The following is a 19,531-nucleotide window of genomic DNA, read 5'->3' on the forward strand; positions in this document are numbered from 1 at the left end:
GTCTAAGATAGTGATCTCCTACTATGCTCTCAAATAAGTGTGTGAAGGTACAGACAAATATCATTTGTGGTCAACGAGATATGACAGTAAATGCAAAACTTTAACCAAAATGTTTAGCTATCAAAGGCGCCAACGCCCGGGTTAGTATGATAGCCCTACTATTTTTTTAATAGTCATAACAAGCTAAAATCGAAGTGAATTATCCAGAGTTATCAATGTCACTGCATGGTATAATGCCACCACATTGTATAGCACTAATTTATAGATGAAACAACAAGCTAATCATTTGCTTGCATGCATCACCTAACAATGATCAATGCCCTATAGAACTCAAGGTGTTAAAAACACACACACATGTCTGACTAAGTTCAAATCAACTTAAGATATTTCCTACAGTCATGTAAATTTTTGTTTGGGGAAAAATGTTCTTAAAGTAATCTGAAATAATAAATTGGAAATAATAGCCTCAATTGGCAAAATTGTTTTGTCAGTTCACTTGCCGGCTTAATGGACAACGTCATGTTTGTTCCCGAAATCGTGAAAATTACCTACTCAGTATTGGTTTTCAAGCGGTTAAAATTAGAAACTGCATCGCTTTAAAAATTGTCAAACCTCCCCGATGATTGGCTGTTTGAAAGATGACGAGAAAGGAACAACCTATAGATGGTCTTCAGATCATAATGCGTAGCGTTAATTAGGAGTTGATTTTGATCAGATTGATGTTAAATATATAGATCATTCCATATACAAGGTTATGAAGACCTGAATATTTAACCCTTGACATTTATGGACAGTCTGCAACATTATTTATTTTTGCCGTTTTTAGTATTTTTTTGCTTTATTTTTTATAATCTAGAAGGGCTTAGACCCATGTGGCACTATGCAAATACAAATATGTTTATTGAATTTGTTACCGCTATTTATAAAATGGTTTATGAGACCATGTTAAAATATTATCTACCATGTTCTTTAACTTTCCTTCCTCTCTATATTGTTAAACACTTTACATTTGTATCATATGTTATGTCCAATGAGGAATGTTTTAGCTTGCTTATAGATTACACTAAAAGCCTGACCTGTTGAACCAGGGGCTAGGCAAAGTTGATTCCGATGATCATGGTAAGATTAAACTTGATAGAAGCTACTACGTTATGTCTCATATAAAACGTCAAAGCCTTAGGCCTCGTGATTCTTAATAAGATATTTTATGTTTTCACTTTATATCTCTATATAAAACCTTATAATACTGTATGGTGATGTTTATATAGTTTTATAAACATGGCTGCTGTCAGTTAAGATGAAATGGCAATCAAATGCATTATTACAAGATATATGCAAAAAGAAATGCTTACACGTGACATGACATCAAATATGACGTCAATAAACCATATGACGCCAGGAAAGTTAATTCTCAACTCAATGTCGTGCAATATAATTTTATCAATTATCCTTTTATGAGCATGTTCGAATATAAATAGGTATTGTTTTTACATCTTATATAATAATGCACGTTTTATCTTTCAAAGGCTTTCTGACTTTGCCCTTGTCGTAGCAAAAGACTATACTGAAATCGATAGCATCCTTTTTATATCTTTAATCATAATTAAAAAGATGAAAAGAGCATTGTATGAATATATCAGTAACTATTACTTATCATTAATGCATCCAAAAAATTAAACTTAGTTGATTCAACGAAAAGAAATACATGTACAAAGTCGTCCAATAGTCGATGAATGATAAAATCATTCAATGGCAATTGTACGTTGCAACATCAATTATATTTTCCCCTATGTGTTTACTCAGTTCAACACAAAAATGTATATAATGTTTGCTTTAATTGTTTGATTGTAGCCTGTTAGAGGGTTATCAATATGGCACAATAGATTCTCCTTGGGAAACTAAAAAATATTGTTTTTAAAACGTCGGAGAAGTATGTAGATGAATTCACAACAGCTTATCCAATAAGACCTTCTCTTTTCAAATATTGATACTGCTTTGGTATTTCCATTAAAGCATGAAGCGCAAAAGCAGCCTCTGGATTTGTTCGATCATTCATTACTTCGTGGAAGTTTACGAACTGAAAGTTATCAAATTTTCTTGCAGGAAGTTGATCGTCAAACCGTTTCATTGTATCCCATGGTCCATCGCCGACGCCGACAAGGATAATGGAAAGTGGGTATTCAGAAGCCTCGATGATTGCCTTTGCTGTCGGTTTTTCATCTGGGATCTGTCCATCGGTAGCAATGATAAGGATATGATACTAAAAATAATATTTTTGACTTGTATTTATCCGTATATTTATCTCAGTGCTTTGCACAAGGTTCATTTTTTTTCAAACAATGACAATAATAATAATAGACAATATTTATCAGTAAAGATTGATGTTACCTGTAAAACTTTTACCAAGAGTTTCCTAATTTCAAAGATGGACATAATTCTGTCAAAATCTATGTTTGAGTTATGGACCTAAGTGACCTATTATGCTCTCAAATAAGTGTAAATATTTTAGGTAGGTTTTAGCTTGTATATAAATTGAAATAAAAGTCTGACATGTTGGACCAGGAGCTATGCAAATTTGGTCGCAGGGACAATTATTTGATTTAGAAACCTACTAGGTTATGCCTCATCTAAAATGTCAAAGACCTAGGACATATCAGGACATTAATGTAAGGCAATGTAGATCATTGATTACTACAAGACGTATATGCACATGGCTACATCCATGCTCACACACAAACAAACACAGGGCAATCGATAGATACTTACGAACCGCAGATGCTGCGATGATCAATTAAATATGTAAGTTGTTATATAATAATTTTTTCAATTTGTATTTTATTTCAGAGTATTAATAGTATATTTTTGCTTTCGATCTTGTAACTGTATGACCAATGCATTCTTACTTGCATTAAAAGAGAGTTTAGAATATAGATCATTGTTGCGGATTTATGATATTATAACACTTAAACATATGAATTGATGTACCTCTTTTGTTTCTTTGACTACATCGATAGCTGCATATATCAGAGGGGTTAACTGCGTTGGTCCCCCAAGCGTTATTGTAGGTGTGACCTCGTTGTAAGCAGCCAGAATATGACTAGCAGTTCCTAATTGTTCCTGGTCAAGAAATGTATAAGACACTGTTAATCAGCTGAATGACATATTTCTGGTCAGCATGCCTTCAGATTTATGCTGTTTTTATGCTGTTTTTATGGAAATTATGAAAAAGTTAAAAGTATAATGTTGTGGAAATGAACAAAGAAAGCAATTAACACATTGTAAACGGCACTTTCAATCAACGTATATTACCAGAAACATGTAAATAATTTGCAAAAATAGGCCTTACTGCGTTTGTCATGCAGTAGAAATATGGTCATAAATACTGCATAATCAGCCATTTAATTCGCATAAATATACCACTCAACTTTTGCTAAGCATCATAAATTAATTTTTATATTATCACAAGTATAAAACAGATTTCTTTCCAAATTTTGAAACCTCTGATTCAGCAATGTTTTAAAATAGTCCTCTGACATTGAATTGACATCGTGTTGAGTTATTCGTTACAACTCGCCTATATAGCATGGAAAGCATGCATCTTAATATTTTCATGTTTTGGTGGGGTGTACAACCAGATACATTACCGGCTTATTGTCATTCAGTGGCTTACATTTGTTACATCTGTCACATCGATATAGCGAATGCTAACATGAGGTGGCATTTAAGAGGAGCAGAGTAATGGAGGGCTGTAGGGATGGTGCAGCAGGGGACCATTTTCCGCCAAGTTGGTGCGGCGCTTGGTGTACACTACACCGTAGTCACCAAAGCCTGGGAGAGATACCGGCTACATGGTACACCCGCCAGGATGAGTTCTTGAGGTCGGCAAAGGGTCACAACACCACTTCAGGATCGGTGTTTTGTCGTTTTCGACAGCAAATTCTCTGCGGGCGTCCGTGCTTCTATACAGGCGTAACGTAGAAAGCTGCATGAAGGTAATTTGCGGTCGAGAAGACCTTGCATACCTATCCCATTGACGCGTCGGCATAGTCAGGCCCGTTTGGGATGGGCCATGGAGCAAACACGTTAGACAACGCAACACTGGAGACACGTTCTGTTCACTGACGAGTCCAGGTTCTGTCAAGACATCACAGATAGTGGTGCTAGAGTTTGGAGAAGACGAGGTAAACCGTTTCAGGCTGCAAATATTGCTTGGCATGACCGCTACTAAGGTTGGTCAGTTATGGTATAGGGAGGCCATTGACAGGTCAGCCATGCATAGACGACATCTTAGACAATCAGGTTAGGTTGTATGCTGGAGCAATCGGCGATCAGTTCATTCTAATGGACGATAATGCTCGCCCCCATAGGGCCTGGATGGTCCAGGACTACCTAGAGGGGAGGCTATTGAGCGCATGGACTGACCAGCTCGCTCTCCTGACTTAAACTAATAGAACATGTGTGGAATGAGCTGCAGGTTAGAATTCAGCTCCTCTGCTGCAACCCAGAACCATCCAGGAGCTTGGAGCCATCTTGGGCAGCCATTCCCGTTAGAACAATCAGAAACGAAATAGGGAGTATGAGAAGGCGCTGCCAAGCTGTAATTGATAGTCACGGGTAATACACACGGTATTAAGTCTAACATTGTAAACAAATAATCCAATTTAACAAATTTGGAAAACACGTTGCATGTTCTGAAATCTTCGAAGAGGGGGGTCATCCTCTTCTCTAGCACAAAATATGATAAACAAGATCAACAAGTAAAGGCGGCGTTCAATGAACCCCCACCCGACCCAGTAACAGGAACCAGTGAGAAAACCTTTCGCACGACGTTCATAAAATTATCCCAAACAATATTCCCACTCAAACATATAGTGCTTGGTTGAATAGTATATTTATGAAAATCTTTCATTACTCAAATATGAATTTTTGAAATTTTAGCAACCATAAATTCACATTAGTGTGTTATCTATTCTAACAAAATAGAGAATAACAGAATCCCTGAAGAAAGCCCACCACGGCAAAATTGTAAAATGTTGCAGGCTCGGTTTGATTGAGCCTGTTCATGGACGGCACTGAAAAGTGCTCTAACACCGGCTTAAGCAGAATTCATCATTTAAACACGAAAATGGTGAAATTTTGAATTTAGAAACATTCGCAGATGTGTTCATACGGCGGTTATCATGGAACCTTCAATGTGACACAGTAGTTTCATTCTTTGAAAAGCGGCGTTTGGTCCCCGAGCAAAAGAATGCGTGTGCCCTAAACAAGAAAAACATGGGCGGAACTTAATAAAATGGAAAGTCTTATAAAACTTTTAATGAACTTTTGCTATAGTTTGAACTGATTTTTACAAAAAATGCATCGATTTATCTTAATAACACTCAATAAATAAATCTTAAATATAAATATATATTCTTACCCCTGGTTTAAGTTCAAATATAGACTTGTCTTTACATTTGCTATCTCCGAATCCAAACACAGGAATATTTTCTCCCCGATTTAAAGGTTCAAGAGTTTCACCAAAAATGCAGATAACCTAGGAATAATTATTTATAGATATAATATAACATATGTATATTTTACGGAGTCCCTAAGGTGACATTCTCCAAACTTTTCCCCCCGGAACTTTATTCATTTTTACGAAATAATAATTCGTAATTACGAAATGTTAATTCGTTTTACGAAATATTAATTAGTAATTACGAAATATTAATGCGTAATTACGAAATATTAATTCGTTTTTACGAAATGTTAATTCGTAATTACGAAATATTAATTCGTTATTACGAAATATTAATTCGTTTTTACGAAATATTAATTCGTATAAACGAAATGTTATTTCGTAATTTACGAAATAATAATTCATTACTACGAAATTATATTTCTTAAAAACGAATTAATTTTTCAAAGAGTTTTGGTAATAGTTATAAAAAAGGCCTCGAAACTAAGTTCCTGACTGAATATAAGGCATGTAAATTTTATTCGCAAGTTTTTTAACTGAACACTATTGTATATAAATTAAAATAATCGCCTGTCAATAGCGTTGAGCCACAGCCGTGATAGTACACGCGCTAGGAAAATTTAGTTAAAATGAGGGTCCTGTGCTTCAAATCCAAACACGGACATTTTTTTCTGTTTCGAAACTATTGAGTTTTGAAATAAAGTATTATGTTTTTATGATCGCACGGTGCCCATACATAAATAGGAAATATTCTCTTTTAAATTGATTATATTAGTGAAAACCTGGAGACCCGCCCCCTCGCCCCTTTAGTTTTACTAATGTATATGTATATGATAAAAGAAAGGAATAATATAGCATGTTTCTGTTTTAAAGCAACATGTCATAAAAGATTAATTGCCTAAAACATTAAAACATTGCTGATAGGAACATGTATTTGACAATGGGGAAAAAGAGACCATTTTCGATAGACAATGACTTCTCGTTCACTTAAATATCATAACTTGAGAACCATTCGGCTTACAATCGCAATGTTGATCAAGGCTTGTAAATGACCCATTTGTGAGATTAATAGGTTCTTTGTCAAGCTCACAATGACATTAAATAAGATTTCGTAAAAACGAATTAATATTTCCTAATTACGAATTAATATTTCGTAAAAACGAATTATTATATCGTAAAAACAAATGAATATTTCCTAAAAACGAAATAATATTTCGTAAAAACGAATTAATATTTCGTAAAAACGAATTAATATTTCGTAAAAACGAATTAATATTTCCTAATTACGAATTAATAGTTCGTAAAAACGAATTATTATATCGTAAAAACAAATGAATATTTCCTAAAAACGAAATAATATTTCGTAAAAACGAATTAATATTTCGTAAAAACGAATTAATATTTCGTAAATACGAATTAATATTTCGTAAAAACGAATTATTATTTCGTAAAAACGAATTATTATTTCGTAATTACGATATAATATTTCGTAAAAACGAATTAATATTTCGTAAATACGAATTAATATTTCGTAATTACGAATTAATATTTCGTAAAAACGAATTGTCGAGAATGTCACCTTAGGGGCTCCGTAATATTTTAACTGTATGAAATCTTTAAACTGTTTTTGCAAGCTCGATTGAATAATATTTTAAATGGTTTAGTTTAAACAATAGTTTACTTATAAACGTTTCATTTACATGCTCAATTACTTGCAAATAATACTAGTATTTTGTACGGCCTGAGAAGGAAGCTTTAAAGATTTTAATATTCCCCATAAGTGTTTTGTTTTATTTCTGTAAAGTTTTTTATTATTCGTGTTTTTTATTATTATTCCTTAAAAATCACAAGATAATCATACCTTTCTGACAAAAATTGTAAGCAATATCCATTACGCGCTTTCTTGTGTAATTAATAAGAAATAAGAGACACATCTATTACCGTTTGGTATGGGTTAAGGCCCGTCTCTTCCATCGAATGCAAACATTTACCTCCGAAAGTCACTTTCCCCATTCTATTGTTGCTAACGGTGTAGTCAATCCGGTGTAGTCAATCCCTGAAAGAATGTATACCGGTATGATATTGTTTACGGCATTAAATCATATGTTCACAACCAAACAAGTAGTACTGAATACAACCGAAAAAGTAAACTTTAAAGAAATGGTAGTATTACTCTTATAATTAAGACCATGTCACATACGAAAATTACGGTTGTGCGTATAGTTATACATTCTAACACTATTGGAATTTTTTCTATATAAACAAAGAAGGCCCGAAGCGTGCATTATTCTACAACAATGCACTCGCCGTTCTTATCATCTCCCTGTGTATTTTCACAATGAGGGCGCCATTTTGTTAGAAAAATCTGATAAATAAAAAACAATTGTTTGTCGAATTTTGTTGTGAACACTATCTAGAATGAAAGAAAATGGTCTAACTAAGAAAATGAATCCGAACACCAATATCTGTAATTCAGTCATTAACGCTGTACAGACGTTTAATATGTTGTTTATGTGGCGTCACAGTGTAGCGCCAAACAGCACGTGCAAAACAATCAAATCAAGTACGCTATTTTAATGTCGCAAACGAGTTAAGTTTTACATTTATTTCACTTTGAATAATTTGTATTTCGCTTGAAAAGATTTAGAGTGAAATAAAATAAACAAACAAAGTTTCATCAACGTTTTCAAAATTCATTATTCTTAAAATGTTTCTGCACACGGTATATTTAACGACAGTTTTTTTCAACCCACTGGAACAGCCTTTAAAGAACGTTTCTATTGGAAACTCTGAGGCGAAAACAAATTTAACCACCAAACATAAAGTCCAACTTTATAATAATAATTATATTTTTCTTGACGTGTCAGAATGGAAATAGATATTAATTCTTCTTGCATTATTGTATTTTTATTTAGGAAATAGATATCAAATCTGAGTGCATTGTTGTATAATAATGCATGTTTTTCGTTCAAATGCTTTGTAATTAATCACTCAGGCCTATCGGCCTTCGTGATTATATTACTACGCATTTGAACTCAAACCGTGCATTATTCTACAACAATGCACTCAGATTTGTTATCTATTTCCTAAATAAAAATAGTTGTATGAGGCATTCAAGAATGTCTCCGGTGGGCCATTTTGTATGTCTTTATCTGTATTTTTATTTTACTACTATGTAACTCGGATCTTACTGCATACATTGCTTTAATAATGTATAAACAGAAACATAAATATCCTATAGTATGCGTTTCAATGTTTTTGAAAGAAAAAATAATAAAGATACAGACCAAATATCATATGACATGATTCTAGGCCCTGTTTCCTTATTGCTTCGGTAACTTCCTCCAAGTTTTTGTACTCATCATATATAACATCAGGGTGGGTATTAACATCAGTGTCAGACACTAGTGTTCTTGAATTAACAGATCCGGTTGTTTCGGCTGTCATATACCCACTGGTAGGTGTATTACACATGGCAGTATTTTACCTCAAAGAGGAATAAATATTTCAACTAAAACTAAGCATAATGCAGCTGTAATTTTCTTCATTAATTTGTCCGATCAGACTTTTTTCGTAAAAGTGGTATAGATATAATTATATAATTAAACATGTCCAATCATTTTTTTTTCTACCGTAAATTAGATTGAAATAGCCGTTTACCTTTTTTATAAGAAGCTTAAAAGAGAAGCAAAACATTTTGAACGCATACAGGTGCTTGTTTAGATATTTTATTTATCTAAATGTATTCTTACTTAAACAGTGTTTTATTATTTATAAATTGTATCCCTTACCTTTGTGTATTCCTTTATCGATTTCAACTTTTGTTACAAACTATTTCCTTTTTTCAAGGAACAAACTATTTTCTCTTTTGGACGGTATAACAATTTTACGTTGTGGTATTATATACTAACTGGTATTAAATTACTTTTATGACGTTATTCCCTTATTCGGACCGTACTGGATCTTAAATTAACTAAATTTACTTCCCTTCTCCGTAATATATTGTTTCTTATCTTTCTTAAAATTAAACATGTTTGCTATGCTATAAAGTTAAAGAATGTTTGCTTACATCTTTACTTCCCAGGTTTTCAAATGATATAAAACTTTTTATTGATTAAGGATAAGATCGTGTCAAAAACATAAATTAAGTATTGATTTATCAAAATTTTCACAACATGACTTAACAGCAAAATTAGCTTTGCTTAATAAATTTTGAATTTGGGAATATTATTATCTCAAAGAACAAAAATACAATTTTCAAAGTTGAAAGGGACAAACGAAAATATTCAAACAAGTAACAACAGCTTAATGATTTTAATGCAAAATAATAAGCATTTCATGGTAAATGTTATTATGCTCTTGTTTTAGCAAATGTTTGCATCATATGTAATTTTATTGTTTTATTTGTCATATTGTCAAATATGTTTATGTTTATAATGACTGTAAGTTTCGTAGAAAGATTAGCATAACATAGGAGGTAAAAGGGAAAACGGAATAAAAAATGATTGATTTCGTGTTTTTAAAATTGGACAAAGGTTTTTAATTTTTTCAAGTAGAAAACTTTTTGCGTAAAAAAAAACGTGTTTTTTAAATGTTTTCAGACTTGAGATGAATTTTCCCCGTTTTAAAAAATTACTTTGCATTTTTTAAAAACTTCCTGTTTTTAAAAACCTTTTTAAAATTTTTGAGTAACACTTTGTGGTCGCTGTTTTAAAGGGTAACTTACATATGATAATAATATAGACAATACAGTCATAACAACATATTGAGGGTGCATGTGTGTAGATGAAAATATGTGTGCATATTTTCTCTTAAAAGCGACTCCCCATAAGTTTTTGACATGACGGGACTGGAAATATCTTTCCGAGGTAAGTGTTTCATTTGATGTTGGTCTGGACCAGTAACTTGTTTTGAAAATACATCACAAATCCAATTTTTCCAAATGTGCATGCTCTGCACTGTATAATTATTATATTCAAATCATAAATTCAACAAAATGTCCATTTCGAGACATACTGTAAGTAAAAGGGGATACATTTACATCAAAATGAAATGCCAATTTATAAAAAAAAAATTTCATTGTAAAATTTGCTTTTAGCCCTTTCTTTATTTTCAAATAAGTACTCGTTTCATTGAAAAAGAAACTTAGCATATATAGATTACCTATCTTATTTCAAAATATTTAAACATTCATGTTAATATCCATATTAGTTCCAGAGATATTCCATAAAATGAATTTTTAGAATAAATTTCTGAGTAAAAAAGTATAAATTCTCGTTTCAAATTTAATACGTATATGAGTTATCAATTTGACACATGCAGCTGCATTGTGATGGTGTTATTTTATGTTATTTTAAGCTGCAAATGTTCTTGAGCTAACAGGGCGGATTCCTTCACTAACATATATCCACTGGAATCCGTATCACCCGTAAAAATGGTACCTTACGGGTTATAAACATTTAAAAGATACAACCATCTACTGGATCTCATGACACGTATTTTAGAATATGTATATCAATATATCAAAAATAGTATGTGCTTTTCGTTAAGGATTATTAAAAAGAAAACTGAAAGATTATTTTAAACTTACAAAAGTAATTTGTTATACGTATACGTGTTGTTTTTGTGTACTTAGTATGTTTGCTGAACATACCTTTGCTATCCACTTAACCAAGTTTCTTGACAAAACGCTGTTTCTCTGCCTTTTACGATTTTAATCGTAAGAAAATTTTATTCTTGTTCACAAATATTTCTTTTTATAATACTGTTTCGATCTCACAAATGAATGAAAATATTCGTTTCCCTAATAAAAGATATATTTAATCTACATTATTATTATTAATATTTCATCATCTCCGAATCCCGCATTTATTTTTTGGGCTTTATATGATCAATGTCTTGACATATATTCGTCATATCTTCTCCTTATAAACAAGTATTATTTTTATTACATATGTTATAAGGTTTTATTATCGCATTATCATTGATTAAAAACACTTCTGCATGAGTTATAAGCACTTGAGTTATAAACATCTTTGCAAGTTGACATAAAATTTTTAATTTATGACTTATTTGATATTCAACGTACATTAAATATTCATATCTTCAAATGCTTTGAAACTATCTTATTTATAAATATTTAAAGTCATTGTACATCAAACATTTATGAAAAATGGAAAATGGGGGTGGGATATCTTAATTGAAAGTGAAAAATTGTATATGTCCTTGATCGAATATATAAATAGCAAAACAGCTTAAGCAGTTATCTTCTAAACCATCCATTTTGAATATAATGATCAGCAAACAAAACTACAGCATATGTCATGCCAGATCAAGGGAGGGGTGGGCGTGAGAGAAGTGGCACTTTCTTTTCGATCTCATGAACAAAGTCAATATAATCGAGGGATTTTCAATTAATATTTGGATTTTTTGTTTTTGTTAATCTCGAGGGATCTATCCTTTCAAGAATTTTTATATTTGCAACTAGGTATTAGCTGTAAAATGTTTTTCCGTACGTAAATTTGTCTGTTCCCTCAGGTTAATGATTCCAAAACTTTTAAGTGCTCACTATTGTATACAGCTTAATTCGGTGCTCGGTGTCTTGAGAGATGTTGCATTTTCTTCCAATGATCTACACTTAACATTTGTATATTTTTGTCACGATTCGGGATGATTGATATCCTTATACATTAAGTATCCAGGACTGAATACCGCTTCGGCCGTTGCTCTGGCGTGAAAAATGCTGCACTGTTCATAATCTACCAGTAATAAATAATATATGAAAGCAAAGGGCAAAGCACGGAAGGTACGGATTTTAAATATGAACTCATAGAAACCGACAAGGATATTAAAGAAGACAATTAATCAAAAGACTAAACAAAGGGTAAGGGTGTAGGGGAAGTACAGGGCGGGGGGAGCAAAAATCGAGAGGGAAATGGATGCTACTTACCGTAGACGACAAAAACAAGAAGAGTCTCAAAACGACATACAACAACAAAAACGACTTTTCGATTTTCGATGATTTTGTCTATCCCCGTCGATGGATTTCCCCTTTCCAAATTTTCTGTACTCACAGCAGCAGCTTAAACTCATTGTTTTTGCATATTTGTCCTTCGGGATCATCGATTTTTTTTACATTTAGTGTTGGGGATGGAAAACCTTGGGCGTGAGAGAAGTTGCATGTTCCGTATTTCCAATGCACATACTCAATAACACCGAGTCTGCAATATTTTGGGGGTCTTCATTGTATTTTTGGCACCTCCCCTTTCTGTTTTATTTACGAAAGTAATTTATATTGAAGACCTCAGCAACACTCAAGTAAGAAAACGACAAAAAGTTTCAAAAGTATTTGTATTTTATTCAGACTCAAATATATGTGTTTCAGTAAATGAAGAAAAAAGAAAAGAAATGTGTCGACATAAAATATATTGACATACTTGTAAGATAATATCAACAAGTACAAGACAGGAGAATATGAGAATATAGTAGAGGAAACATTGCATAATTAACCCTTGTGTAAACTAATTATGATAACCAAGTATGATGTCACCACGTAGTTACTAAATTAAAAAAGCTATGGTTAAATGTATATAGAAACTACACGGTTTACCATTGGGAAAATTTTGAAATTTGTTTTAGTCTACCACAGGAGCTTGACATTCTATCAAAGAAAAGAGTTTCCAATCTTCTTTCAAAGCTGATATTATAAACTTGAAAATTGGATACATCACGGAATGGGTATACAAGTTTGAGTCCGTCTAGACAATTTGTGTAGCACTTTATACTACGCTGAAATTAATACAACTCAAACTCCTTCTTTAAAGTTTTATTTATCAGTTTATAACATTATAACTTCTGTTACTTTTTACAGTCTAAAGCAAACTGAACAAGACAAGAGAACATTTATTTTAAAACCAATGTACGACACGTAAAAATCATGAAATAAATAAACCCGCTGGTGCCAAACCCGGCGTTTTCAACAATTCAGTGCCTAACCGGCCGATCATAATGAAATAAACATTAACATATTCACGTTCTTCGGTTGTCTTAAGTTTCCTTTTTTCATGCGTGAATTCTTTTTAAATTTTGCGTTTCATAGCACACTTTGATATCCGTAAAGAGTTTTTTATTTGCTACAATGAGTAAATAAGAACAATCTGATTTATGTCACAATAATTTTCTTAAAGAAAAGAAATTCATGTTTCGCAGTAAATATGTATATTCGTGCGATTTTTCTATGTATAATTTCTCGCTCATGACTTTCTTTCTTTCATATATATTCATTCTTGGGCAGGAATGGTCTTATAAAAACAATAAATGTGTTTGCCATAAGATATTTGTAATAAGAAAATTAATAGTGACTAGTAGTCAGCCAACTGCGGTAAAAGAAGCTATAAATAGCTCGCCGCTATAGTAATAAAAGTGATGACGTCACAATAAAGTTAAAAGTAAATATATTAGGCCAATTAGCACCAAGAAAAAGCAACGGCCGCAGTGTTGTAGTGGTTAGCATACTGGACTGGCAATCCAGAGACCCGTGAGTCGAGTCCCGGCTGCGGCGTGCCGATTTTTCGTGTGATTTATATATATATATATTGAGAGAAAATATACACATGTACCACCACATCGATATGCCAGTCCAATTACGGCACAGCGCCTAGCAGAACAGTCATGAAAGCATTGCCCATCCACCATCTCAAAATGATGGTTTCAGAACAGCTTTATATACAGTCACAAACTGCACTACACATTGAAACAAGCTCAACATTCTTATATATAGAGTTTGTTCTCTGTTATCATGCCTCACAAATCAACGATGACATTTTAATTGTCTTCTTCACTGATTGGGACCAGAGAACTATATATCTATTTCCGAAAGTCAACTGGATCCCGTAAGATCAAGTAGATCCGTCGGATGCAATGAATTTAGACAGATAAAGGGAGATAATTAAATTCAATACAGTTATACTTTCCCCTGCGTGGGATCACTTAAGACAAGTATGCAGATAAATTGTTATAGAAATGAGAGAATATATACACACATACCACCACATCGATATGCCAGTCCAATTACGGCACAGCGCCTAGCAGAACAGTCATAAAAGCATAGCCACTGCCCATCCACCATCACAAAATGATGGTTTCAGAACAGCTTTATATACAGTCACAAACTGCACTACACATTGAAACAAGCTCAACATTCGCATATATAAAGTTTGTTCTCTGTTATCATGCCTCACAAATCAACGATGACATTTTTTTTGTCTTCTTCACTGATTGGGACCAGAGAACTATATATCTGTTTCCGAAAGTCAACTGGATCCCGTAAGATCAAGTAGATCCGTAGGATACAATGAATTTAGACAGATAAAGTATATATAAAGGGAGATAATTAAATTCAATTATATATATATATATAAATATATATATATATATATATATAAATATATATATATATATATATATATATATATATATATATATATATATATATATATATATATATATATATATATATATATATATATATATATACTAAACTGAGTGTGATACAATTATACGCGTCCCTTTTCGAAAACATCTTTTAAACTTGTCAAGTGGAAATCCCTGTTATTTCTATCAAATGTCAAACAAAAAGAGAGCGCATTCTAATTCTGATTACCACAAGCACAATATAACTATAGGAACACTTTTTCAGATGCTTATGAAAACATGTCATGATATGCAAATATATAATAGAATTAATGTCCCGTACAATATTGATTGCAAAGTAAATGAGCCGCGTGTGAATAAAATATGCTACTACGTAACTATGCAGCTATGCTAACGAACAAGACCGTTCTGTTTTAAGTATCTATATTGTTCTGGTATTTCCATCAATGCATGAAGTGCGAAAGCAGCTTCTGGATTTACCGCGTCTTTCGTCACCTCGTAAAAGTTAACAAACTGGAAATTATCAAACTGACGGTCAGTTAGCTTGTCATCAAAAGTTTTCATAGATCCCCATGGTCCATCGCCGACCCCAACAACAATTATTGATAACGGATAATGTGATGCTTCTACTAGTGCTTCTTTGGTCGGATTTTCTGATGAAACTTGTCCGTCGGCAACAATAACTAGGATATGATACTAAAATAAAAAAACAATTAAAAACATAAGTTACTGGGTTTTTTGTTTTCTTTTTTTTTTCTTTTTTTTTTTTCTTTTTATTTCAAAAATGTGGTCATACATTCTGATACATTACGGAACAAAACTGTTTACTTATTTTATAGAAAAAAGTGTATGAACGAATGAGTTGTTCAGTCGTTAAAGAGGTTACGGGGAAGTATTTCGAAATGTTCGAGCTCGGCTCCCGTGTAGGCAGCGTTTTCGACCTGTCAAATAATTACAAACACAGATACACCATTACACTTAAATTAAATTATTACTATAGTTTGGAGTTGTGAAAACTTTTAAATCAAATATATGTGAAATCTATTGTTTTTGCAGAAGAATGAGAAAATGGTCATTAAATTTTTATTTATATAGCTTTGTATAAACTGGCTTTTAAATTACCTCATTTGTTTCCTTCACTATTTCAATGGCTTTGTATATCAACGGTGCAAAGTTTGTCGGTCCACCTAACTTAATTGTTGGTGTGACCTCAATATAGGCATCTAGTACATCACTGAAACCTTCACAAATTGCCTAGAAAATAACCATATAGAAAATATAAATAACTGTATAGTTTCTGAATGTAGCATTTTATCACAAATATGAAAAATTACATGAGGAAAGAAATCATAAAATATAAATGTTGTGTTTCGTCTAAATATGACGGAGTTAATCTGTTTATTCTGTTAATTAGCAGTTGTATGCCTAAAAAGGTTGCAGATATCTACGAATATGTAAATATATAAGTCATTTGTACTACATGCATATACATTACTGTGGCATTCATCTAAGATGGATCTCGTATACATTATACATGTCTAATTTGTTGAATAAATGTCACATTATTAGTTATATCTATAGGTATGATTCTAATCACTATTTACCTCTGGTCTGAGCTCAAAAATAGATTTGTCTTTACATTTGAAATCACCGAACCCGAATACAGGGATAATCCCGTCTTCGTCAAACGGCTCTAATGTCTCTCCTAATATACAAATAACCTGAAACATGTTTTAAATTATCGTATAACACAACAGCTTATAATAATTTTAATTTAAGCTTTTTTAAAAGTATAACTTTTATAGTTAGAATACAAAACTGTACGGATAGTAGATAATCATTTTACTTCTATGTTGATGTCTTTTTTTTAATAATAAAGAAGAAATTCTGCATTTTATTCTCAAAAAGATTTGAAATAATGACTTTTAATATTTCAATATTTCAGGCAATAAATTTCTAGAATATATTTTACTGATTCTTCAAAATCACATGGAACATTGCTATAAAAACAGTTTCAAAGTGATAAATTATTTATGTAAACTTAGTGTTTGTAGGCTGACTCTCTAAGCTTGTCAGATTGCCTCAGTTAATATCAACAATAGTGCTTCTGAAATACTAAACATTTCCCAAAACTTTGATGTATAAAATTATTGATAATTTACAGGTTGTATATACTTACTCTTTGGTATGGATTAAGTAAAGTGTCTGATATTGAATGTAAATTTCTTCCCTCGAAGGTCTTCTGACCTTGGCTTTTATTACTCATCGTGTAGTCAATGCCTGCAATAATTCTACATGATTCGTTTATCTGAAAACCAAACTAATGTAGCTAGATTTTAACTACCCGATATAGATACGTGTACCAATATCAATTTTATCTGTGATTATAATTAAATTCTAATGAACTAAATATCTAAAAAATAAGCCAGACATATCATTTAAATTGAATGTGTTGAGTATACAGCACAACGAAACATTCATGTATGTCAAGACGTAACAAAATCCGTTAGTTGTGAATAAAGCAACCTTACAGGCATTTACATTACAGTGAATACTTTATTGAATTGTGTCTGTTTATTGACGACAGGGGTAAATACATGCAACCTTCCAAATTAGATAAATACAGAATCACTAAAGAAAGCTCAAACCCTCTTTCACCGGTTAAAGCACCCTCGATAACCCAGGCTATGTACCATATACCAGTATCGGTAAATACCCTGAGTAAACTGACTGAAGATATTTCGTAATGAATTATTATTCATAAGCGTAATTCCGGCCGTTTGATTGGTTTCTTCAATTCATGAAGCGCATTTGGCCAATGAAATACATATCATGCTAGGCAGCCTCCTCAATATGACCGCACCCTATGCGTTACCATGGGTTCCGACGATGCGTTTTAAAGGGCTCAACATCTAATTGTCATAATGACATATTGTGTGACTTTTATTCAAGATTTCGATATTAAATATTTCATTATAGTCTGTGTAATGTTTTTCTATATATTATTTTAAATGTGAATGTTTATTAATTGTTTCCTATATTTTCAAATACATGTAGCTTTATATCAATGAATTCTGTCAAAATTCACTCAATATAAGCTTATGATAGAAAACTGATATCAGTGTGTTTAGTACATTATCACGTTTCGAGGACGATGTATCGCCCATTTATCTACAAAGCCATTGATATGAAATGTACAATTACATGTTTATGTTAACGTATTATCTTTATATTTTGAGAGTATATTACCAAAACACGTTTTATCTAAAACAATTAGCGTACATATTTCGTTTGATGTTTGGTTACACAAACACCATAAAGGTCAAATTGAGACCGTAAAGCTGAGGTGTTTTGCCTTTGTAGATTTGTCTTATGTATTAGGCACTAGCGGACATCCAAGTACGAACCACTGATGTTCCGTATGCAAGCTGTACGTTTTCTAACATCTAAGAATCTAAAGACCCTGGCATGTTGAAAGCAAATTTATATTTGGAAAGTGACTGAAAGGCTCTGACGTTTACTATTCGACACTTTGCTTTTGTGTTGATGCTATTAAAAAGATTAAACAAATGATTAAACAACAAACGATAAATAAAGTTAATGAACATACCGAATATTAAGTTGCAGGTTTCAAGACCTTGCTTCCTTATTGCTTCTCTAACTTCCTCTAGTGTTTTAAACTCATCCAATATTACATCATCGTGGTTATCAACAGGATCATGAGATTTAAAATCATGCACAGTATCTATTGATCGTCTACCATCCACTGACATAGAGCTTGATTCAGATATTTCACTATGTATTGACTCCGCCATGGTATTTGCTGGAAACTTTCACAAATATCGCCGAAATCCGCCAGGTAAAAAAAATGTTTTCCGTCCCGCCGTCTGGGTTGCCGATATAACTGTCCGCCATTAAAACTACCGCCCCGTTGCACTTCAGTAATATGACTCCGATATCAGTTTTGTCGGCTATATCGCCCCTAATAAACACGCCGTAAGTTAAACTACCGTAAAATTATTTTACCACTCCACAGAATCGCCAGACATATTATCAAATTACTCTGGAAATCCTTTCTATACTGTTCTGTTCTGTTCTAATATGCACACTCTAGGGATTTTTTTCACAGTCTAAAATAGAGGATATTTGTTTAGTTCAGTGTAAGATCGGAATATATTTCACCGAGAAGGTATATTTCACGAGTGGCACAGTCACGAGTGAAATATGAACTTATGGTGTTCACAAGGTGAAATATATTTCAATCTTACACTAAACTAAACAAATTTTCTTTTTATTACATGCAAAGAAACGTTTTAAAAAGACATTAAACCTAATAGTGAATGAAAAGCGCCCCAACTAATAATACAACGTGACGTCATTTACGACGTCACGTCATTAAGTTGGTACCCAGTATTGTGCACGCTGGTATTTCACTAAAACAACGTAAGGGGTTTAAATTCAAAACAGTGAAATTATCAAAGTGGTAATTTCACTGTTTCAAACAGAAGTTTATCGTCACACCATTTTATTGTGTCCCATGGTCCTATTGCCTATCCATCTGATATCTGCTCATCGGTTGCAATGACACGATTACATAATTCTGCCAACAGTAAACCATATAATTATCGCTTATATATC

General features: G+C 32.5%; 2 protein-coding genes and 1 long non-coding RNA gene across 3 annotated transcripts; all 3 read right to left on the reverse strand.

The window, feature by feature from the left end:
- Positions 1-1,209: 1,209 nt before the first annotated feature.
- Positions 1,210-7,497, reverse strand: LOC132753218 (uncharacterized). The gene is made up of 4 exons (XM_060743663.1): positions 7,403-7,497; positions 5,420-5,536; positions 2,986-3,117; positions 1,210-2,260 (listed from the first exon to the last, which is right to left on the reverse strand). The coding sequence occupies exons 1-4, from the start codon at positions 7,472-7,474 to the stop codon at positions 1,955-1,957; spliced, it is 627 nt and encodes a 208-aa protein (XP_060599646.1). The 5' UTR covers positions 7,475-7,497; the 3' UTR covers positions 1,210-1,954.
- A 1,228-nt stretch (positions 7,498-8,725) lies between these two features.
- Positions 8,726-9,362, reverse strand: LOC132753220 (uncharacterized). The gene is made up of 2 exons (XR_009628924.1): positions 9,253-9,362; positions 8,726-8,948 (listed from the first exon to the last, which is right to left on the reverse strand). It is a non-coding gene; the product is annotated as an uncharacterized LOC132753220 (long non-coding RNA).
- A 5,637-nt stretch (positions 9,363-14,999) lies between these two features.
- LOC132753217 (uncharacterized) lies at positions 15,000-18,815 on the reverse strand. The gene is made up of 5 exons (XM_060743662.1): positions 18,504-18,815; positions 17,073-17,173; positions 16,498-16,614; positions 16,016-16,147; positions 15,000-15,589 (listed from the first exon to the last, which is right to left on the reverse strand). Exons 1-5 carry the CDS (start codon positions 18,706-18,708, stop codon positions 15,284-15,286), a joined length of 861 nt encoding a protein of 286 aa, XP_060599645.1. The 5' UTR covers positions 18,709-18,815; the 3' UTR covers positions 15,000-15,283.
- Positions 18,816-19,531: the final 716 nt, after the last annotated feature.

Source organism: Ruditapes philippinarum, unplaced genomic scaffold (genome assembly GCF_026571515.1).
Source record: "Ruditapes philippinarum isolate M1 unplaced genomic scaffold, ASM2657151v2 ctg1081_1_1_1_1, whole genome shotgun sequence".
In the NCBI taxonomy this organism is placed as follows: domain Eukaryota; kingdom Metazoa; phylum Mollusca; class Bivalvia; order Venerida; family Veneridae; genus Ruditapes; species Ruditapes philippinarum.

Coding starts and splice junctions, on each gene's coding strand:
- LOC132753218 (XM_060743663.1), bottom strand. CDS start 7,474: ATGGGGAAAGTGACTTTCGGAGGTAAATGTTTGCATTCGATGGAAGAG. Junction 5,537..7,402: donor GCCTTAACCCATACCAAACG/GTAATAGATGTG, acceptor AATTATTCCTAG/GTTATCTGCATTTTTGGTGA. Junction 2,261..2,985: donor TAGTCAAAGAAACAAAAGAG/GTACATCAATTC, acceptor TATTATTTTTAG/TATCATATCCTTATCATTGC.
- LOC132753217 (XM_060743662.1), bottom strand. CDS start 18,708: ATGGCGGAGTCAATACATAGTGAAATATCTGAATCAAGCTCTATGTCA. Junction 17,174..18,503: donor AACCTGCAACTTAATATTCG/GTATGTTCATTA, acceptor GAATTATTGCAG/GCATTGACTACACGATGAGT. Junction 16,148..16,497: donor TTTTTGAGCTCAGACCAGAG/GTAAATAGTGAT, acceptor GTTATTTTCTAG/GCAATTTGTGAAGGTTTCAG.